Source organism: Lactuca virosa, chromosome 9 (assembly GCF_052849685.1).
Source record: "Lactuca virosa cultivar CGN04683 chromosome 9, Lactuca_virosa_CGN04683_v6, whole genome shotgun sequence".
Taxonomy (NCBI): domain Eukaryota; kingdom Viridiplantae; phylum Streptophyta; class Magnoliopsida; order Asterales; family Asteraceae; genus Lactuca; species Lactuca virosa.
Window position 1 is genome coordinate 82,909,750 of NC_136434.1, and position 23,194 is coordinate 82,932,943.

At 36.2% G+C, this 23,194-nt stretch overlaps 5 protein-coding genes across 5 annotated transcripts; 2 read left to right on the forward strand and 3 right to left on the reverse strand.

Moving 5' to 3' along the window:
- Window positions 1–227: 227 nt before the first annotated feature.
- Window positions 228–959, reverse strand: LOC145139446 (uncharacterized). Its single transcript, XM_079073265.1, has one exon. It carries the CDS (start codon window positions 957–959, stop codon window positions 228–230), a length of 732 nt encoding a protein of 243 aa, XP_078929391.1.
- Window positions 960–8,431: 7,472 nt separating this feature from the next.
- On the forward strand, window positions 8,432–11,909 carry LOC145137717 (syntaxin-132-like). Its single transcript, XM_079071858.1, has 13 exons — window positions 8,432–8,553; window positions 8,913–9,024; window positions 9,564–9,674; window positions 9,763–9,868; window positions 9,983–10,071; window positions 10,176–10,249; window positions 10,337–10,379; window positions 10,463–10,523; window positions 10,601–10,626; window positions 10,708–10,785; window positions 10,866–10,946; window positions 11,278–11,343; window positions 11,541–11,909. The coding sequence occupies exons 2-13, from the start codon at window positions 9,007–9,009 to the stop codon at window positions 11,712–11,714; spliced, it is 927 nt and encodes a 308-aa protein (XP_078927984.1). The 5' UTR covers window positions 8,432–8,553; window positions 8,913–9,006; the 3' UTR covers window positions 11,715–11,909.
- A 2,183-nt stretch (window positions 11,910–14,092) lies between these two features.
- On the forward strand, window positions 14,093–16,268 carry LOC145136878 (eukaryotic translation initiation factor 2 subunit beta-like). Its single transcript, XM_079070991.1, has 10 exons — window positions 14,093–14,182; window positions 14,307–14,389; window positions 14,463–14,565; window positions 14,644–14,699; window positions 14,848–14,887; window positions 15,106–15,194; window positions 15,296–15,441; window positions 15,739–15,872; window positions 15,974–16,059; window positions 16,158–16,268. Exons 2-10 carry the CDS (start codon window positions 14,345–14,347, stop codon window positions 16,233–16,235), a joined length of 777 nt encoding a protein of 258 aa, XP_078927117.1. The 5' UTR covers window positions 14,093–14,182; window positions 14,307–14,344; the 3' UTR covers window positions 16,236–16,268.
- Window positions 16,269–16,480: 212 nt separating this feature from the next.
- Window positions 16,481–18,362, reverse strand: LOC145136877 (serine/threonine-protein kinase STN8, chloroplastic-like). The gene is made up of 4 exons (XM_079070990.1): window positions 17,714–18,362; window positions 17,453–17,626; window positions 16,963–17,367; window positions 16,481–16,886 (listed from the first exon to the last, which is right to left on the reverse strand). Exons 1-4 carry the CDS (start codon window positions 18,293–18,295, stop codon window positions 16,539–16,541), a joined length of 1,509 nt encoding a protein of 502 aa, XP_078927116.1. The 5' UTR covers window positions 18,296–18,362; the 3' UTR covers window positions 16,481–16,538.
- A 2,043-nt stretch (window positions 18,363–20,405) lies between these two features.
- On the reverse strand, window positions 20,406–23,091 carry LOC145135928 (serine/threonine-protein kinase AtPK2/AtPK19-like). Its single transcript, XM_079070140.1, has 6 exons — window positions 22,955–23,091; window positions 21,648–22,419; window positions 21,441–21,561; window positions 21,176–21,349; window positions 20,974–21,081; window positions 20,406–20,855 (listed from the first exon to the last, which is right to left on the reverse strand). The coding sequence occupies exons 2-6, from the start codon at window positions 22,277–22,279 to the stop codon at window positions 20,532–20,534; spliced, it is 1,359 nt and encodes a 452-aa protein (XP_078926266.1). The 5' UTR covers window positions 22,280–22,419; window positions 22,955–23,091; the 3' UTR covers window positions 20,406–20,531.
- Between the last annotated feature and the right edge of the window lie 103 nt (window positions 23,092–23,194).

Genomic DNA, 23,194 nt, shown 5'->3' on the forward strand with positions numbered 1-23,194 from the left:
TTGAGCTCACCATGCTTCAACTTCTTACTTTGTCTTAGTCCCTGCATATCAGAGCAAATGTGAGTACCACACCCTGTATCAAGAATCCAAGAACTAGAAGTAGATGTGCTATGGAGTTCTATCATGAACATACCTGAGGTGTTAGCCACCTTGACTTTGCCCTTCTTAAGGTCCTCGAGGTACTTAGGGAAACTACGCTTCCAGTGTCCCTTTTCTTGACAGTAAAATCAAATGGCTTCACTCGGATATGAAGAAAGAGCTATTTCAGCTTGGGCCCTTTTCTTGGGAGCAGGATCAGACTGTCCAATCTTACCCTTACCCTTTCCTTTGGGTTGAGGCGCCCTTTTCCTTTTGGCAGAACCACGATCAATAGCCAGTACGGGAGCAGTAGGGTTAGAGTTGTTGGGCTTCTTCATGCTCGCTTCAGCAGTTTTGAGCATGCCATGCAACTCCATCAAGGTCTTGTCAAGGCCATTCATATTAAAGTTCATAATGAACTGTGAATACGAACTAGTAAGCGAGTTCAAAACCATGTCAATGGACAACTCCTTAGGCAGCTCGACACCTAGATTCCCAATTCTGTCTATGTACGACTTCATTTTTTGGACGTGCGCACACACAGAAGCTCCCTCTTGTAGTTTACATGCCATGAGGGATTTAACGATCTCGAATCGTTCTTGCCTAGCTTGCTCTTGAAACATTTCCTTGAGCTGCTGGTTAATGTCAAAGGAACCCCATGTTTCAAAGTTCTTCTGGAGACCAGAAGCCATGGTTGCCAACATAAGGCAAGCCACTTTGGTTGATTCATCGTAATGCTTGTTGTAGGCAGTAACTTCTTCTGGGGTAGGGTTTTCTCCAAGCACGGGGACATCTTCGTCGAGAACATACTCTTTGTTTTCATATCTTAACGTGATCCTCAAGGTTCTTATCCAATCAAGATAGTTGGATCCATCCTCCATGAGTTTCTACCTATTAAGAACCGGCATTAGAGAGAAGCTTGAGTTTTGAGTTAGAGGAGGAGGAGGAGGAGGAGGAGGAGGCAGATTGTTGTTGGCTTGGTTCGACATCTACAAAAGACAAGATTACAATTAGTTTGATATAAGTCCTTAATTAATAATCACCCTAAATAAATTATTTGATTAAGGATAGGATCCATATTTGGCTTCATGATGCGTAAAGGGATGCCGTAAACACACCACAAAGTTATTTAGGTAGACAAAGCTCTTTGCCAATTTCAATCACTATGAAATTCCTAGATCTTTGAGATTCACTGACTATCAATGGCATGTTAATCTCGGATCATCTCAAATTCAATGACGGGGATGCCGCAGATCATTGAACAGATGGTGAATCACCCATACAAAATTACGTGGTCCCCGACTCAAGTTACGCTTGAGATTCGCGAGTCTCACATCATTCTCTACCTATACTCTCAAATTGACGTGCCGGTTAACCACACGAGCTCCATCAACAAGTTATAAAGAGAATGTGCAATTTTTATGGATAACATAAGATTCACTTTTATTTAAATAAAACGGGATTTTGTTTTATACTTGTATTTAGAATACTTTTAGATTGACCATCATCACTATCAAACCCTTTCGGTAACTCCATTCTCAAAATGCAATAGGGCGGTGAGGGTGGTAAGCGCGAAGTATATTAAAAACCGACCTCATTAGGAATCACAGAGACCTCCTTTAAACCCCTACATTAGAATGGGTGAGCCTAGTCGAGGTAAGACTGACAATGTCAATATTTAAAATATGCGAGGACGCATATTGTAATTCTCTTATACATACAATAAATGAATCTTACATATATATATATATATATATATAAGGGGCAAATTTAAAACACTTTAAATTTAGTTGTCTATTATTAATTCAAATTAATTACAATGATGCAATATAACAATTAATAAAAACATGATGGGTTAATATTCAAATTTATAAAACTCTATTATAAATAATATTAAAATAAATATTCAAATTCAAAAACATGATTAAATAATATTTATCCATAAATATTCAAATTTAAATAACCACATTTAAATAACACTTACTTATTTTTCCAGATTTAATCCAATTAGGTATTTATCCATGCAAGATAAAGCTTGAATTCGAAAAATAAGCAAGATTAAAAACGATAATTCTGATCTGCCAATGTTCACGTCGTGAACTACTCTTTCACGTCGTGAATTAGGGTTTTTTAACAAGTTACGAATTTTCCAATTAAACTTTCATCATTCGGTTCCAAAACAATATTTTCAGAAAACATGGATGTAGGGTGAAGGTAACCATGAACCAATGGATCTGATACCATTGTTGGGTAATACATGCATCAAATACACTCTATAACTAGGCAACGGAAGAATCGAAACAACAAAACGATTTACCTAAGTGTACATGCACCTTATGGATCTATGGCTTCATACTATTACTTATACCCTATGAAATCCGAAAATACAAGGAAGAATACTAACCTCTTTAGCAGCTAATGATCTTCGAGCTTGACTCCTTGTGCATGCCACCTTGTTTGGATGATGAGGATCCAAACTAGAATCCCTCTCTTGGTTCACACCCAATGAACTCAAAAGAGCAGAAACAAATATTAAACTAGGAGGGATGAACTAAAAGAAAGTTCTTCCACAATGAGGGAGAAAGAAGGTGGCGAATACTCAAGCCAAAAATATGAGCAAGGAGGAATGAATCCCTAAGGCCCTATTTATAGCATTGGATACCTCCTAGGTTTTTATCCTTCCATCCATGTGGGATGGGATAGGCTAAGACGAAATTCCCTTTATCCAAAGGGAGATTTCGTCCAACCCCCTTCATTCTAGGGTTCTGGAATGTTCCCTGATCAACCAACTATTGATTAATTCACATTCAACCCTTCTATTAATTAAACTATTAATTAATTCCCAAATTGTTTTCCAATTAGTTTCTAATTAATTATTAAACAATAATAATTAATAAACTAATCACTCCTATTATTTATTCTACTCAATTTTGAGTCTTGAGGGCAACCCAAGAGGACCCTGCTATTATTAGAAATATCACCAATTAGTTAATGACCTTGGACACACTTCCAACAAGGAGATGATTGGGCAGCCAACTTCCGGGTCGGTATGTGTATTCTTGCATGGGTTTTGAGCAATAAAGGAGGGAGTTTCGGATGGTCGTCAACGTGTTCTGAGTCATTGACGATTCCTCCGTGTTTCAATTGAGAGTTGGGATACTCCGAAGTTGCGAGTTGTGTGAGAGGAGGATCAGTTGTGAGATTCTGAAAGGATGCGTGGCTATATCTGAGTATGACGCCGTAAGTAGGAGATCAGTGGATGAGGCAAGACATCGTGAGGTTCTGTGATGGGGTACCGAGGTATCCGAGTATAATGCCTTGAATTTCGGATTATTTTGAGAGTTGGGTTATGATATGGCAAGCGGCGCATCACGTATCTACGGTTCCAGTGGGAGCCCTTCGGCTAATTGACATCAAGCAAGATTATTTAAGAATGTGGATTGCAGCGAGGAAAAGTGTTTTGTTATGACGGTTGTCGTCAGGAATAGTGATGCATACTTTGGGTAAGTGTGTGCACCTATCTATGTTGGTCCGCGAAGCATGAGTTAGTGAACCCAGTGGGGTGTCGACGTGAGGATGAGATTGTGGGGTGATAAGAGAAAGTGTTGTAAGTCTACGGGGAGCTGTAGCATCCATGAGTCAACGAGAGGGTGTTGTGATACTGCAGGGAGTCGTAGTATTCGCCAGTCAACGAGAGGGTGTTGTGATACTGCGGGGAGCCGTAGTATTCACCAGTCAGTGAGAGGGTGTTGTGATACTGCAGGGAGCTGTAGTATTCACCAGTCAGCGAGAGGGTGTGGTGATACTGCGGGGAGCCGTAGTATTCACCAAGCAGCGAGCGAGAAGCGTTGTGAATCTACGGGGAGCCATAGTATTCACTAGTCAGGGCATGACTCAGGGGAGTTCCTAGGCTTGAGTAGCCTCATCATTCGAGTCTATAGGATCCTGGTGGTTGAACCAGGGGTGAGACTGGTGTACGCGTGGGTTGCGGGTCATGGGTCATGAGTTGAAGTGCTTTATTGGGACGAGTGGTTCCAATTCTGTGTCAGATCAGACACTTGAGTTTGAGTTTGGCTTGGGTGGTGAATTGAGCAGGCGAATGAGATTCTCGATTCAGAGATGGGTTTCATTTTGAGGAGTATTGGGTGTCATCTGATGTCTTAGACCTGAGTGGGTCAGTTCGTTTGTATGGGGAGGACCGCGAGGCGCATGTAACTAATGAGTAGTAGACGACAGAGGTCGAGGATGAGACGATTTTAGCTGGAATTGTGGTATCCGTTTGGAGTAGAGAGAACTTCGTGACTTGTGTGTCACAATGGGCCGAGATAGTTGTTGTGAGAAGGAAGTCAGTGAAACGTTTTGGGCATGAAATGGGTAACCTTTGGAGGTTCAACTGTGGGGTCGGGAGTTGACCTGGTACTCAGTGTTAAAAGGGATATTGGAGAGGAAGCTGGGGCTTATGAATTTAGATGTAAGAGGACACTTCTGAGCGAGCATGATTATTTTTTTTATGTCTGAGGATAGAGCGTTGAGAGCTCATTGTTCAGTTGGGTTCTGATGGCAGTACAGTGGATGAGTCCCTGGTGAGATGTGAATACTTTCGCTACTTGGAGTATGATATGGATCGCTTAGTATGTCTGGTATAAGTGATCGGTGGCAAATTTTTGGGCTTTGACTTGTTTCTAGCAGTCGCAACGAGAGAATCAAAGGGGCAATGAGTTTTCAGGGTCTGTTATTCGAGGAGCGAATAACATGGTGATAGCTTGAGAGGGCGGCCTGGCAGTGAGACATGCCACTAGAGTTTTCAGAATTCTGGAGAGTCAGAAGGGGTATCGTAGCGGCAGAAGGGTATGTCCTCTTCCGGGTTGGGAGTTCCTGTTTGGTTTCAGGTGTCTATGGAGGAAGTTAATTGTGTGATATGAGATCCTTTCGGTGGTACTTTTTGGGTTGTTGGGTTCGATCTATGTGACGTTGAAGAAGCGATTTCGAGGGCGAAATCTAAGTCAAGTGGGGGAGAATTGTAACATCCGAACTTTCAGATGCATTAATGTGTGTTTATCTTTGAGATTTATGGAGTGAATCGACGAGTTGTGAGTCCAACTCGCCGAGTAGGGTCGGGTTGGCCACATGGAATTAATGACTGGACTCGACGAGTCAGAGAGCTGACTCGCCGAGTAGGTGCTGGGCAGAGAAACCCTAATTTCCCGGGGTTGGGGCCTATATAAGGGAACTTATAGCCTCATTTGCGGCTCACCTTCACTGAGAGTAAACCCTAACATCCTTTTGAGTTAGAGAGTGTGAAAGGAGCTAATTTTGGGGTCTTTTGGTACATTTCTTTTGAAGAGAAGGGAATGATTCATCAAGGAACAAGAAGGGGGCCAGTGGATCAGTGTTATTTCGTCCAAGAGCTTCTAGAGAAGGTAAAAAGTTCTCACCTTTCTCCTTGTGGTGATTAGATCTCATGTTTTGATGATTAGGGCTTTCTATCACCTTTTTGTTGAGATATGAGTACATGGAGTTCCTTTCTAGGCCTAGACTTTAGATCTGGACCTTGTGAGGTCCAGAGGGTCCAAAGGCTCAAGCTTTATTCAGTCACTTAAAGAGTTATTGTGTTGGTGCCCTTGTTGGAGCATGTATTGGCATTATGAGTCTTATATGCCATGTTTGAACGTAAAGCTTGCAGCTTTACGTAACAAACGACCCTTAGGATGGTGGATCTAGTGTTTGGAGTGATAGATCTGCCTTAAATCGTCCGAATTAGGAATCTGATTGAAGGGACTCGCCGAGTCCATGTCCTGACTCGATGAGTCGGTGAGGGTTTGTCCCGATGGGTTTGATTGTGCGATAACCCGGCGAGTTGGGGGTCAACTCGACGAGTTGAGTTGGACTTTCTTGAGACTTCTGAGGAAACGAGGGGACTCGACGAGTCGCAAGAGTGCATTCGACGAGTCGGGTCAAACATGTATTGTTGACTCGAGTTGACTTCTGTTGACTTTAGGGTTTGGTCAACATGAGTAATGGAGACCATGGAGGGGTAAAATGGTCTTTTACCCAATTCAAGTGTTAGGGAGAGAAAGTATAGCCTTTAGTTATTAGAGTCGTGAAAAAGAGTATTAATTAGAGATATTCATCCTTGTGATAGGCGGAGGCTAGTTCGAGATTCGGGTGCGAGGTTCTTTGCTTGCTGCTCGTAAGGTGAGTCTTCTCACTATACTTTACCTTGAGTGGTATTTATGTGTGACCAGAGGGTCTTATGTGCTTACTTGAGTTATGCATTTTGTCTGTGTGATATATATGCTATGTTATGTGTTACCGAGACCGGACCGGAGGGTCCAACGAGCTGTGAGACCGGACCAGAGGGTCCCACTAAGACACATAGACCGGAGGGTCTTACAGAGTTATAGCCTCGAGTGGCTAATGTGTTGTATGTGGTGTTTTGAGGAACTCACTAAACTTCATGCTTACCGTGTTATGTGTTATGTGTTTCAGGTTTTTCTCAGGATCGCGGGAAGGCACCGGCTTGATTGTACACACCAGTGAAAGAGTTATGTTTTGAAGATCCTGGATTTTAATCAAACAATTATGGAGTTGCGAATTGTCAATTAAATAAATGAGATTTTGTAAAAAGTGTTGTGATAATTATGTGATTTTAAATGAAAAATTTGTTTTGAAAATTTACGGTGTTACAGGTTATTTCACAATGATATTGAGTTTTTTTTAGTACCATAAGCCTATTTAAAAGGATAAAATTTCAATCAGACAAGTTCATGCGACTAGAGAGCATAAATGAATTCATAGATTCTAGTTGATTACAAGCTTAAACACCAACATTCGTCACGATAAATATGAAACTGGAAACAAGATCTAAAAATTAATCTAAGACTTGAAGAAGGTACTGAGAATCTCTATAGCTGTGAACAATGCAACTTTTGTCGCTTAAAAATTCGAATTTCCCATCACCAAGAAATAAAAAAGGATAGAATTTCTGAAGAGAAACTTACAGATAAAAGATCGTTCATGGTGAGTCGAAGCTAGATCTTCTTCTCAAGACGAGGGATTTTTTGCTGTATCTTTAACCTTTTTGGGGATTCAAATTGGGTTTAGGTTTTGGGTTTGGGTTTATTCAAAGAAGAGAGAAAAGCAACAATGAGAGAGAAAGTGTGTGTGTCGAAACAGCAGGATAGAGAGAGGGAGAGAAATTCGGCGACAGATCGTGAAGACATGCTTTTGTTATCGGCTAATGCTCGTTTTTATCTTATTTTTTATCTTATTTTATTGGGTTTGAAATCCCAAGTCATACCTTAAAAAAATGGGTTATGTGTGGCCCGGAAATGCTGATGTGTTTCGGTCATACGGGTACGGCATGCTGATATGATTCGACAAACACCAGCCTGAGTGTCCGACATACCGAGCTTTTGTGTTTTGCTCAACATGTTTTTGCCGTTTATCTTTTCTCAACAAAGACGAGTAAAGGTTTGGTTAAGTTGGGCATGACATGGGGATGATGTGAAGCTTAACAAATTCGACGAAGCTAAATCTTCTTCTCAAGACGAGGGATTTTTTGCTATATCTTTAACCTTTTTTGGGGATTCAAATTGGGTTTAGGTTTTGGGTTTGGGTTTTATTCAAAGAAGAGAGAAAAGCAACAATGAGAGAGAAAGTGTGTGTGTCGAAACAGCAGGATAGAGAGAGGGAGAGAAACTCGCTGACAAATCGTGAAGACAGGCTTTTGTTATCGGCTAATCGTTTTTATCTTATTTTATTGGGTTTGAAATCCCAAGTCATACCTTCAAAAAATGGGTTATGTGTGGGCCGGACATGCTGATGTGTTTCGGTCATACGGGTACGACATGCTGATATGACTCGACAAACATCAGTCTGAATGCCCGGCATACCGAGCTTTTGTGTTTTGCTCAACATGTTTTTACCGTTTATCTTTCCTCAGCAAAGACGAGTAATGGTTGTTGCCGTTTATAATTTTCACAAATGAAAGTACAAATATTAACATTAACAAAATGGTCTTGATTCTTTTGGGTTAAATTACAAAAAAACATATTTAACTACTTTATCAAGATATTAATATATTTTTAAATCAAAAAATAATTATTTAATTGTTCCGATTCAGCAAGTTTTATCATTTTATATAACATTTTTCAGTATTTTATATTATATTACATAAAGTGGCAAAAAATAAGAGATACACTAAAGGAAGTTTTTGAACTAATTACTTACGTTTTTAGTATTTTATCTGATAAAAATACGTATTTTAAAATTGGCTATAACTTGGAGGATTGTTTTTGCAATTTTACACAATCTGCCACCGTATGCTCTGCTATTACATCAACCACGTTCTGATGAACACATATTCGTCTCTCTTACTTCAACAATCAATTGATGTTTCTTCAATCTATGGCTTGAGCGCTACTGCATTGACTTCAACATCTCTTCGCAACTTCAAATCAACATCTTTTTCAGGTAATCATTTTCCAAATTACTTGTTCTTCACTGCTAATTGAACTCGAAATTTTTTCCCCTTTATTTCAGCTAACTTTTTCCCTCTTTTGGTTAAACTTCATAGATCTGATTGTTTCATGCACTTTTTTTTTAACTTTATTTCTTTGGTTGAGTCAAATCTGTTTCAAAAGGAGTCGAAACTTGAAACCCTAGTATCTGTTCGAAGTTAGATCCTTTTTATGTGTTTGGATTTGCTTGATACCGTTATGTTTATGTGTTTCCTGTTTATAAATTGCTCAATTGTGTGTTGTATTTCTGCTGATTTGATTGTTATGTTTATGTGTTTCCTGTTTAAAAAATTGCTCAATCTGTTTCAAAAGGAGTCGAAACTTGAAACCCTAGTATCTGTTCGAAGTTGATTGTTTCATGCAAAAAATCCCTCGTCTTGAGAAGAAGATCTAGCTGCGACTCACCATGAACGATCTTTTATCTGTAAGTTTCTCTTCAGAAATTTTATCCTTTTTTATTTCTTGGTGATGGGAAATTCGAATTTTTGAGCGACAAAAGCTGCATTGTTCACAGCTATCGAGATTCTCAGTACCTTCTTCAAGTCTTAGATTAATTTTTAGATCTTGTTTCCAGTTTCATATTTATCGGTGACGAATGTTGGTGTTTAAGCTTGTAATCAACTGGAATCTATGAATTCATTTATGCGCTCTAGTCGCATCAACTCTGTAATCAATTTGTCTGATTGAAAATTTGAACCTATACCTCTGATTCTAAACAAAAAGGACAAAAAAAAAAGCTATTTTTCAAACTTGTATTAGCTACTTTTAGGTAATATTAGGCATATGAACTACAAATGGATCTTTGAGCTTATTTTCTTCGTTTTCTTTCACCTGCGATCCTTTGACTTTGGATGTCAAACCTTTATTACCTAATCTTCATTTAGTATTTATCAATTTATACTTATAACACCTGTCCTTTTCTATTAAAGTGTTGAAACATACTTATCCAATAATGTCTTTTAGGAATCATTTGAGAATCCTCGGGGTCAAGATTATGGCCATGGTGATCTTGAAATGGGAACACAAAATAACTCGAATTCTGCAGAGTTAGGGTTGGATGATTTTTTCAAGAAGGTGTGTTATATACTTATATCCTTTTATTTCTACATGTCTAATTTCTTTGTGTAAACCATAAAACTTATTGTATACTTTATTTTTCTAGGTTCAATCCATCGAAAAACAATATGAAAAGCTGAATAAATTACTCAAAAAACTACAAGATGCTCATGAGGAATCCAAGGCTGTAACCAAGGCTGCTGCTATGAAAGGTTGTTCCTATTTCTATATGAATCATGAGTTCATGGCCATTTGCTAATGTAAACAAGATATCAATCTTTTCAATTATTGATATAAATTTTAATTAAATGTTTGTTATTTTACAGCAATCAAGCAACGTATGGAGAAAGATGTGGATGAAGTTGGAAAGATTGCGAGGTTTATTAAATCAAAAATTGAGGAACTTGACAAAGAGGTTAGTTTAATTTTTACAAACAACTTTTTGTTATTATTTATTTGATAATTCTTACTTTTTGTTAATATACAATTCAATAATTCATCATTTTTGTTATTTACTAGAACTTGGCCAACAGACAAAAGCCTGGATGTGGAAAAGGAACTGGAGTTGACCGGTCAAGAACAGCAACTACACTGTAAGTTCTTAGTTCTTACTCTCCACCCTAATTTTAATAAATAAAAAAAGATTACATATTTAGGTTTACAATGATCTTTGTTTGCAGTTCTTTGAAGAAAAAGTTTAAAGACAAAATGTCTGAATTTCAGGTATTGCATCCATATTCCATAGATTTCATTCTTTTTTATATCATTATATGGTTAATGGTTTTACTGAAATGGTTTAATTTTAGGCTCTAAGGGAAAGTATTCATCAAGAACATCGTGAGGTGGTTGAGAGGCGTGTGTATACAGGTTCTAAACATCATATCCTTGGTGTGTTTTAAGTTAATTTATCCAACTTATTATTATTTTTTTATGACTATTTTCAGTAACGGGAACCAGGGCAGATGAAGAGGTGACACTTTTTTTATATATATAAATATAATTTTCAAGCCAATATTTTTTATAACTTCATTTTATCCCTTACTTTCTACAGACAATCGATCAACTCATAGAGACAGGAGATAGTGAACAGATTTTTCAGAAAGCAATTCGGGAACAAGGGCGAGGACAGGTTAGAAATAATAATTATAAAAACATAAATGATAAATTTTTTGTGTATTTGATGGATTATGTTTTATTTGTATTTTGTAGGTACTTGACACCCTTGCAGAGATCCAAGAACGCCATGATGCAGTAAAAGAAGTAGAAAAGAAGCTTCTTGACTTGCAACAGGTGCAGATTTATATTTTATATATAAATATACATACAGCTAAATTGTTGTTAATTAAATATGAGGCAATTGATAAGAAGATAAAAGTTGTGAAGCTCCATGATTTTCTAATCATTGTACAACTAGTGACATGTCGAACTGTTCCATGATTTTACAATCATTCTACAGCTGTCTACGAAGCACAAATGACCTCACTACCCCCCAACAACTGACATGCTTAAAATTATGATAATAACAATGACTTTTCTAGAGAATATCATATCATTCTAGTCTAATTAAGAATTGTGTCCGACCTAAAAACTTACATAAACAAATGTTGACTTTGATGCACAGATATTTATGGATATGGCTGTATTGGTGGATGCTCAAGGGGAAATGCTAGACAATATAGAGACACAGGTAATTGACCATTTTGCCCTTCCAACAAACAGTTGAACAAACATATGATAGATAGTACACATCAAAAGTCACACACCGTTGATTATTATTATTGTTGTTCAACTTCAACTTGAATGCTATACAACTTTGGGGTGGAGGTGAAAAGACTATTTTGACCTTTTGTGTTTTGTTTTGTAATATTGATGGTTGGTAAATAGGTGTCAAGTGCAGTAGACCATGTGCAAGATGGAAACAAAGCCCTTTACAAAGCAAAGAGTCTACAAAAGAATTCAAGGAAGTGGATGTGCATTGCTATTTTGATTTTACTCATTATTATTGCAGTAGTTGTTGTTGGTGTGCTCAAGCCATGGAAAACTGGCAATGGTGCTTAGTTACACTTACATTCACCCATTAAGAGTTTGAGTTTGAGTGTGAGGTCTTATTATTATTATTATATTATTATTTACCCTATTCTTGTGTAAATTGAGAGCATTTTTTATTTTTATTCTTCAAATTATTGACTTGATGTTGTCTGGCTGTACTTGGAATTCACATTTTCTTTAATTCATGTTCTATTTGTTCATTTATACATTTTGTTTGTTTCATCAAAGTTGTTTATGCGGTGAGAAGAAATGGAAAATATGATTATGTATCCAATTGAATAGAATTACGAATATAAATTACTCCCTCCGTCCCAAAATAAATAAGTACGAGTTTGATTCTCAGTGTTATTTTAGTTTTAGGTTTGATTTTGATTTTCAAATTCGAATTTGAGTTTGATTTTGGTTTGAGATGGAATTTTAGTTTACTGTTTGAATTCAGTTTCATCGATTTGGTTCTAGAAATCGATTTGCATCAGGTGGTGAATTGATTGCATCCTTTGTTCATCGTTTGGTTTCTGGCGACAGTGGATTTTCAGAAACCAACTCACTCACTAACCCTTCCTTCCCCTTCAGGTGTATCACCGATTCGTACCCCTGTCAACACATCCACCTTCTCCCTTTACCAGAGCCTGCATTGCCCATCCCCGTACTTGGCCTACAATACCGATATTGCAACCCACTTCTGGTCTGATCATCTTCTTCGCTGTTGCCGCCTGTCAACGTCTACAATTGCTGGTGGTGTTGGATATATGAAAAATAAAGGAGGCTGGTAGTTGATTGAGGATCGGCATAAAGCTGTGAACGCATCGACGAGTTGTTATTCTACTACCAACGAAAGAGGATTCACCTGAATCTTGGTTTGTTTGTTTATGTACTGATTTTTCATCTGGGACTCTATTTTGGATTTTCACATTTGTGATTTTATCTGTGATTTTTGCATTATGGATTTTGGTTCCAGCTTTTAGTTTGAGTTGCATCTAGGGCTGCAAACGAGCCGAGTCGAGCTCGTATACGGTATACTCTAATTTCTTAAAATGGTATTTATTAAATTATTATTTATTTTAATATATAAAAATAAAATTAATTTTTTATTATATATATGTAGGCTCGTGAGCCTAATCGAGCCATGTAACAGAGGCTTGAGCTCGAGCTCGTTTAATAAACAAGCCTAATATTAAGCTCGAGCTCGTTTAAAATCGATCTCGAGTCGAGCTTTTAACGATTCGATCTCGAGTAGCTCACGAGTAGCTTGACTCGTTTGCACCCCTAGTTGCATCGTTGATTTTGGATTTGGCTTTGCATCGTAGGCTTCAGTTTGGTTTTAGATTTCAGTTTCAAGTTTTATTTTGGTTTTGGATTTGAGTTTTAGGTTTAATTTTAGATTTGTGTTAATCTGTGGATTGGATCTATGGCCGGAGACGATGATTGGATTGGAGCTGGTGTCAGGAACTAGATCTATAGATGGTGACCGGAGGTGGTGGCAGGAACTATAAGAGGATTAATGTGGGGTTGGTTATTTTTCCAACAATACATTATTAATTTAATTTATATAATAATAATTGTAAATAAAAAAGGAGTTAACAAAATAAAAATAATCATTAAGGGCAAAATAGTCTTTTTAGGTAAGACAGGGACCAAACATGCAACAAAAAGATGTTATAGTGACCGTCCGAGTTAAAAAAAAGAGTTAGGGACTAAACGTGCAGATTACCCCAAACCATTGGGATCATCCGTGTAATTTACCCTAATAAAAAACAGTGGAAACGACGGTGATGTGTAACTAGTAATCTAAACATTACTTTATTAAAAAGTAAACATATCACAATGTCGGTTTTATTTAAATATTCATCGAATAAATACATTATATAAAAAAAATTAAAAGTACGGATTTTCGGATATCTGATTTTTTTTGGATATTTTCAAATCGGATTTTTGGATTTTCGGATTCAAATATTTGAACATCTAGGCTCCATAACTCAACACTTTTCAGGTTATTTAGTTGTCTCAAGATGACCTCCAACATATTTCAACATTACTTAATACCGTAGTCATGTAATTTTTCATGTTCAATATGTCGGGATACATCTAATTAGTTATAATATAAATGATTTCACATCAGTGAAATTGTTATATCTTTAAATTTTATAAAAAAAATAGATTATGTAAATGCTTGAAATTGTGATAACTACTATTTTCTCCTAAACACTGTTCTTCTTTACGAGTTAAGAAACCAATAAACATTTTAAAAGTTATCATAAAAAATAACAAAATAATATTAGTTTAGAAATCACTCACTTATTCTTTCTGCAAACTTGTTTTCTAAATATGGAAAGTGATCATAAACTATAAATAACATCTTGAATTGGCTTATTGTAAGATCCCAATCTCTCGCACAATATTTTTGCATCTAAAGGAAAACAAAGAATAAGAACATAACTGAAAGCCTCCATATTTTTTTTCAAAATCTTTCAAGCCAGGTTATATTTCCAATCATTATTCTTGAAAAAAAACCCATCAATATTCTATTCCTATAACACCTACAATTGCAATTTCATTTTCACTTTTTCCCCTAACGTGATCTCGATCTGTGGATTCTTTTAGGTTTCATCATCTACTACAATATCTCAGTTGAATTGATTATGGCTGAACAAACTTCATCTGAATCGAAAGATGATATTGAAGAAGTAAGACAAAACTGTTCATATTTATACATAACTTTTTTGCAGTGAAACTTGCTTTAATGAGTTATTTTTGCAGATTGCCCCCTTTGATCCCACAAAGAAAAAGAAGAAGAAAAAGGTTGTAATCCAAGATATTGCAGAGGATGATCGCTTATCTGAGAAGATAGATAACCTATCTCGTCAGTCTATTTCTCTTACTAACCATCGAACAAACTTTTATTTTTCATGTTTAACAGATGGTATTTGGTTTCTTGCAGTTGCTGATGGAGTAGAAAATGCATTTGTGGGTATGAAAAAGAAGAAGAAAAAACCAGTAAGTTTTGAGCTCATATTTTTTTATGTTAGCCACTTAGCATGCATTTGTATAATTGACTTACGTATCATGTCTTTAAAAAGGACAGTATAACCCATTTGAATTAAAAAAAAAGTTGCCCCTAAATTGTTGATTCTTGTTTCCTTAGGTGGGAAACGATTTGACAAACGATGGAGGTGCCCTTATAGGTGCACAATTTCTCTTAAACATTTTTTTTGGATAAATGATGTTTAAAAATACAGAAAAATATAAAGATAAAAACAAATGGAAGAAAATTTATAAAACGTTAGGGTGAGCTTCCTTAACATTCTCTATTAATTTGTTCTTTTGTATTAAATGAAAAAAAAGCTTACTAGATTAAATAATGTCTCCATAAAATTAAAAAGAAACATTATGTTGTATACAGGGCATGGTGGTGAGGATGAAGAAGATGCAAACAATTCACGGCAAAAATATCCATGGGAAGGAACCGACCGAGATTATTTATATGAGGAGGTGTGTGTGTCATGTTACGTTAACATTCATTTATTTATTTATTTTGTCACGTTTGTTATTGAAATTTAATGATATATTCGTTAAACTGTGTATATATGTAGCTTTTAAGTAGAGTTTTTCATATTTTGCGAGAGAACAACCCTGAACTCGCTGGAGATAGACGAAGGACAGTGATAAGACCCCCACAAGTTCTTCGAGAAGGCACAAAAAAGACCATTTTTGTTAACTTTATGGATCTATGCCGAACGTATGCACGTCTTCTTTTTAGTATTTTTCATTACATTTACTATTTTAGTACACAATACACGATAAGAGAGGAGAGGACTTGACAAACTGTGTAAGACTATTTTTAGATGATTACGGTGACAATGACAGTCTCACCTAACTTCACATTTTGTTTGGTGGGACCGTTGTTATCAATTCCAATCTCAGTCCAATGGATGCCAAACTCAATGCTACATTTTCTATTAAGTTCAGTTCCATCTAGTCATGTGTAACAAACAGGGTCTTACGGTTCATTTTATTTATTTACCGGAATGCATAGACAGCCGGATCATGTGATGACTTTCCTTCTGGCTGAAATGGGAACAAGTGGTTCCCTTGATGGTCAACAGAGATTGGTGGTCAAAGGTCGATTTGCTCCCAAGAATTTTGAAGGAATCCTTCGAAGATACATAAGTAACTCTTGCTCTTTGTTGTTATAAATTCTTTCCACTCCAAACATATTATCAATGTCATAATAAATATTATTATAAACGTTATAATGGTTGTGATTGCAGACGAATATGTGATATGCAATGGCTGCAGAAGCCCGGATACAATTCTTTCAAAGGAGAATCGTCTCTTCTTCCTAAGATGTGAACAGGTAACTAATTAAATAACTAAATAATCATTAAAAAACATTAGAAAAATATATTTTTTATTTGTTAATTAATAATTATATTGTTTGAATTTGGTTTAAAGTGTGGTTCTGGGAGGTCAGTCGCCCCCATCAAGACTGGTTTTGTTGCACGAGTCGGCCGTAGGAAAGCTGGCTCTTAGTTCAAGTAAACAACTCCACAATAAAAATGTAACAAATAAAGGATTTATAAAATCTCTTATAAGTATTATTTCATTTCATTAATTTGATAATGAATTTTTTGGGAGTGTTTTAACTTTTGACTTATATATGGTTGTATCATAAAATAGTGAAAGAAGCCTACAGATTCATTCATCTTGCTTCTTACTATGAATTATACTCATGAAAGCTTTACACAAGCGAAGAAATTTACCAGAAAATCAAAGTGTAAGAGAAGAATATCTATCTCTTTTTGGATTGAAAACCAAGGAACCAATTTGAGTTTTCTACTTTGATAAACTGAGCTTGGAAAGCACAGAAGCAGCTTGATCACCACCCAACAAGAAATAGGGATGCCTGAGTGCATCAGAAGCTGATAAACGACCTCTACGCAATGACCCTCTTTCAGAGATAAGCTTCGTAACCAAATCCCACCCTCTTCCAGAATCGAGATCAAGAACACTTATATCAGGTCTAGTTCGTGTCTTTTCCCTCCACAATTTCAAATCATAATTCACAACTTTCAATTCAAGGTTAAAGTTCTTCAATCCTGCACTAGACCTCAAACTTGGTATCGCCATTTGCATCAACACAATCCCCGCAGAGTACATATCAAACAAATCCGGACTGTTTAGCTGCAACACAACGAACCCTAAATTTCATTCATAAAAGCTTCAGAAAGATAAAATGTTTGAATTGATAATCACAGACCTGCCATAGAATTGGGGAAAGAAGAGCTGCGACTGGTTCTGGAGGTGGCGATGGTGTTTCTTCTGGTAAAACGTAGAGTTCTGGTGGGCAATAATCTGGATCTAGAAGACCTCGATTGGGTACATAGTTTTTCCCGATTCTTAAATCTGTTGCTGCGCCAAAATCTATAAGTTTGATTTGTCCCTTTTTGGTTACGACTAAATTCGCTGGTTTTACATCGCGATGAACAATCCCAGTGTCGTGTATTTTCTTCAATGATGAAATTATCTGCCTCATTATCTGTTTGATTATCAATGCGTTTCGTTCTATGGATTCAAGTCCTTGTAAAACGCGACCAAACATGAGCGATTCCAGATTTAGAGGGAAAATTCGATCTTTCATGTAATCAGCAAGGTCTCGATCTCCCTGTGTGTCATTAATTGATTCCAATGAACTTAAATCGTCGTATGAATTGAACTACTTGAATCCGTAAATGGGATTTTAGATTTACCTCAAATTTCCATACGAGCCATTTCTCTCCCTTTGTGAATTGTGAAGAAGTTTTGTCGGAAATGAAGCTCCCGAGAAACTCTGCGCATGTCTCCGGAGCTGCTCGTGATAATCTGTAGTTAAACCATTCTTCAAATTCGCCACATTCTATAGCACCTGCGACTCCGATTTTTACCTGATGAATTACACAGAATCGAATTTGAATGAAAAATTGTAGGAAAGAAATGATGAATTCCTTCGATAAAAACGTCGGACTTGTCACCTGTTTTAGGATGACTTTTTCTTTAAACCTTTCATCCTTTTCGAGCTGCCTCCTCTTACTCCCAATGCTCCTGACCCTTTCTTCTATGGTGAAATTTTTAGGAACCACGACGCCGGAATAAACAACGCCAAATGACCCTTCTCCCAATTTATCTCCGATCAAGAAATCGGAACGCTTCAAGTTCCTTCTGCCAGACAAACTATCAAACACCTTCTGTGCAGGAGCTAGAAGATATGTATCGATGGCGCCAAACAGAACACCAGGCCTAGCAGTTAAGTAAATCCAAACCAAGCCAGCGAAAACCAAAACACCCCATTTTTCATTCTCAGGTAGATCCTCGGTAGCTCTCTGAAATTCAGCATACCCGGATTTGAAAATCGGGAACTGGTCTAAATGAAGTGTGGTTTCTAATAAATCATCGGAGATTTCATTGAAAGATGCGTTGAGTTTTAATGGGTTTCTCCTGAAATGAGTTGTGAAGGGGAGAATGGTGTTGGGAAATGTGGGTTTGGAAGGGGAGAAGCAAATGAAGTTGGAATAGAGTTTAAGGTTTGTTGAAGAAAGCATGGTAGCAGAAGCCATGGTTGGATTGTTTTCTTGAAAGGTTTATTGGGTGATTTTGTAATTCGTAGCGTCAGCAAAAGGATGAACTTTTGCCGCGTGGCTAACTGATGGTTTATCCTTTAAGCCAGGAGATGTGTGGAGACCGAGTAAACACCACTGCTTGCACTTGTCTTGGGTCATTTTTTTCAAATCAAAAGCATCATCACCTCTCTCATGTTAGCTCAGCCGTAAAAAAATTTCACCCTTTTATTGTCTTAATAAAACTGGTTATTTTTGTAAGTTGGAATACAGTTTAAACAAATACTAAGTAGAATAATGTTCAAAGAAAACAATATAAAATGATCTCATTTGTATACGATTTAGTTTTTATTGTTTTTTTTTATGTAAAATAAGCCATTTAACTTATTGTGTTTTGAGAAATTTGCTAATTACTTGGTTAAAAATAGTTAAAAATGAACAAATTACACAAAATAGTCACTTAAATTGCAAGTGATTATGGGCCAACTATGAAATCAGAACTTTATCTATGATGTACAATTTGTACCTTCACAAATGAACTTCTATTTTGACCTAGTCCATTTGCGATCTTACTTAGGCTAGTATCAATTCTTTTTTTTTTTTAAAAAACCCTCATTTTTGCATCTCTCAAGTTCGAAAAACGCTCTCAAGGTCCCAAAACAAAATTTCTAAAGAAATAACTAATAAGCTAATCATATTTTGCTTCTTTTTATATAAAATATATCTATTTGTATGATTTCATAGTAAAAAAAAGTACGAATTCTTAATCAACCTAGCCAAATTCATAGTCAAACTTAAGTTAAAAAAAAAGGTAAAATCGTAGATGGAACAAAAACCATCTGTGAATTCATAATCAACCTAGCCAAATTCACGAAGCATCTCCTGAATCGACATTGTAGGAGTTTTCATTTACTTGTTGTACAAATCGAGCTTCTAAACCATAATAGCATTTCCAAAAAGGGCGAGTACGCCATTCTTACTGACTTTTAAGTAAGTTTGAACCACTAGACTGACCTTTAGATGTCATTTGTGAAGATATACTTTGACTAGAATTAAGCATTAAACATTATAATAAAAAGTTTCACCTAAAAGGATGAGTATGCCCTTTTCGCTGATTTGTAAGTGAGTTTGAACAATTAAACCGACATTCATTTATGTGTTGTATAAATTGAGCTTCTAAACCAAGATTTTAAACCACAATAATATCTCCTGAATCGGTCAATTGGTTGACCTTACAACAAAATTGTAAATGTAATGACATAATTAAGAAAGAAAAAACTCGGTGTCAAAATAAAATTTTTATTGTAATATAATAATTTTCTTACAATTTGAAACTCGGTGTTAAAATCAAAATTTTGATATGCTTAATTATTTTATTGCAATTTGGGAAAAGTGGTTACCAGGAGAGCAGGTCGTTTGACTGATATTGCAACAAAATTATAAATATAATAACATAATTACAAAAAAATATAACTTAATGTAAAAATCAAAATTTTATGATAATATAGTAATTTTCTTGCAATTTACCCTTTTATTTAAATAAGTTATTGCTTATTAAATCTTGTGGCAAACTCCAATAAGTCATTTTACACTTTACATATTTTGGTGCCCATGAGTTTATCTTGTTAAGTCTTTGAATCAATGTTTTTTTTTCTCCAAATCCATGTTAGAGCATCCAATATGGTGAGTTCAATGGGAGAGTTGAATGAGGTGACAAGTCTAGTTGTCATTCAATAGATGAAACTCTACCATAATGAGATGCCACATTGACATTCAATGGATTTGGAGTTCAATGGCCATTGAACTCTTCAATAGGAAAAAAGAAAGTTTTCTAATCTTAAATACATACTTAATTAACTTTTGTAACTTTCTATTGAACTTTGTAGAGTTGAATGCATTGTAGGAAAAAATTGATTGAGTTGTATAGAATTTAGAAAAATAATGTGTCAAAATCATTGAACGTTCAATGCATTGTGGATGCCCTTAATCTCACGCCTTAAATATATCATACTTTAATTGATCTTATACATTTTAAACTTGACAAACATGAATGGTAAAAGTGAAATTTTTGTATCATAATTGAAAACTATGGTATCTCACAATTTGTACGTATCAAAAAATATTAAATTGGCTAAAGAATATTATTTTTCTGTTGTTTGAAAATTTTCAAGATGGTTCACAGATCTATAGTCAGCCACCATATTTATATCAGCTTAATTTCATGATAAACCCAATTCTAACGAACATCAGTGTAGTGAATTACTGAACTCTGACTCTCAAGAAACGAGACTGCAGGTTTCACAAATGTAAACCGCTGGAAGAGGGTGGTGGAGGCATTAGGACTGGATGCCGGAGACTCTGTTAGCGGCATGTCCGTCCAGCATTTGTCAAAGTTAGCCACACAATGGTCGCCGGCAACTTCAGGCCGGAAACTTGGCTGAATTTCTCGATTCTCCAGTTTCTTCCAGTTGATGGGCTTGAACCATTTATGCCGTTTTACTTCATCGCTTCCTACCGCAGTACCACTGCCAAGTCTCTTGCTTGGATCCTTTTGTAACAACTACACACACATGACACTTACACACATATCAAATTTGGTCGATGTAAAAGTCAAACCATTTCACCTTATAATAATGTCGATCGAAGAATCAGATGTTAGAAAAAGTGTGATTAATTACAGCTTTCAGAAGCGAATGTGCTTCGCTTGATAAATACGCAGGTAGCTTCATTTTCTCCTTCACTATCTTTTGTTGAATCTTTTCCCGATTCCCTCCACGAAAAGGTGGCTTTACAAGAAGAAAAAAACAAGATTTTACTCAAAGGTGTTTGACCCGTTATCAAGTTGGCGAATTGAATTTACCAAAACACCCTTAGATATACCTGGCCTGTGAGCATCTCATACAACAGAATTCCAACGCTCCACCAATCTGCAGCCTTATCATGACCCTTCCCAAGAATAATTTCAGGTGACATGTATTCTACAGTCCCACATAACGAATTCGATCTTGCATTCGTGTCAAATTCTTTTGCTAGCCCAAAATCCGTAAGCAAAGCCTGAAAATCACACACATGCATGCATGGGCTGTGATGATATTATAAAGAATTAATGTGGTCAGGATATAGATGACTAAATTAAAATACGTACATGGCCATCAGCATCTAGAAGAATATTTTCAGGCTTAAGATCTCTATGCATTATGCCATTTGCATGAAGGTGACAAACAGCCGAAACGATCTCTGCAGCATAAATACGTGCCAAATCCTCTCTGGAAAACCGACAAATTACCAACTGTTTGGTTAATTGTTGGATTATATATTTACTGAATAATTCAGTGGAAGATGGAGAAGGAACCTAAATAGGCCATGGCGATGTAGCTGGAAGAAAAGGTGACCTCCATTTACAAAATCCAACACAAGGTAAAGTCTATATTTAGTCTGGAAAGAGTATCGAAGGTGAACGACAAAGGGGTGATTAATCTTTGTTAGTATATCGCGTTCAGCTTTCATATATTCAGCATGATTCTTCTCCAAAATCTTATCTTTACGCACAACCTTCATCGCATATATCTCACAAGTGTCTCTCTTTCTGACCTGATAAACTTTTCCAAACGCCCCTTTCCCAACGACCTTCATCACCTCAAAATCTTCAAGCCCAACACTTTGGACTTTATGATGATCAACCGATGCTTCTTCATCTACTACGATATCATCATATAAATCATCCTTTTCATGTATCGTTAGCTTACTCAAACTGGCTGAGGGACCCACCAAAGAATGTGAAATAACATCTGGTTTCTCAAAATCTTCATAAGTAGGTTCATTTGAAGCATGAGGTGGTAGAGGACCAAACACATCGGAGAAGTCGAATTCAACATGATCCAAAGGAATCTTGACATCCAGAGGACTCACAGGTGATGGTGAATTATTCTTGGATGATTTGCAAGGTTCGTTTTTCATTAAAACGGTTAATTGAGAGGAAACCATGGTGGATTTTCGAGTTGACAATGGGATTCTTGAAAAAGTTTGACAGAATGCAAGCTGGAATATCGTTCTTGTTTCCCGTTTTACAGGAAACGTTGAATGCCAGACTGTTTTTTGAACTCATGAAGATCTTGTTGTCGGTTCTGCTTGCATGAATTATGAGACAAGTTAGAAAGAAAACCGCTGAATCTTGCGAATGTTGGAAACTCGTTAAATATCATTCTATAAACACAAGACAGAGAATCTTGTGGACGCAAGTACTAAAATAACAATCAAACAACTTATGGTAAAAGATCAAAGGTCAAAATATTTGAAGAACTCACAATAAACAAGAAAACATTCCCACTTTGACGATGTTGTTTATTATATTAAACCTACTAGGATTTTAAACAAAACAATTACATGATCAGTTGTTTATTCCAACAAATATAAAATTTCCCCGTAATAGCTTAAACAATCATAAAATCGAACAAGGGAAAACCAGCATTTTGTAAATCTATGATTGTTTTAAAAAAATAAGATTGAGGGTTTCTTTCTATAGAAATTAAAGGAAAAAAAAAATACTACTCGAATATTAATGTTATTCAATGTATTAATACAAGAAACTATAGAATTCAAATCGTATAAATTTACAAAAGAGATGAAGAAGAAGAAGAAAAAAGAAGAAGAATTGGGTACCTTGGGAGGGTTGAGGAGAGAGTTATGGAAGGTGGTTTTTTGATTTTGAGGCTTGTTCGTCCTTCGATGAAAAAGAAGATCGACACGAAATATTTGCGTTGCCGCTTTTTATTATCATCCGTATAAAACGCAGATATATCTTCAGTTATTCTCGCTAAACACGTTTCCATAATTAAAGATTTAATTTAAATCTTTAACGTAATAATCAGTAAATCGCGTTTCAAGATTTTCTTTTGGGAT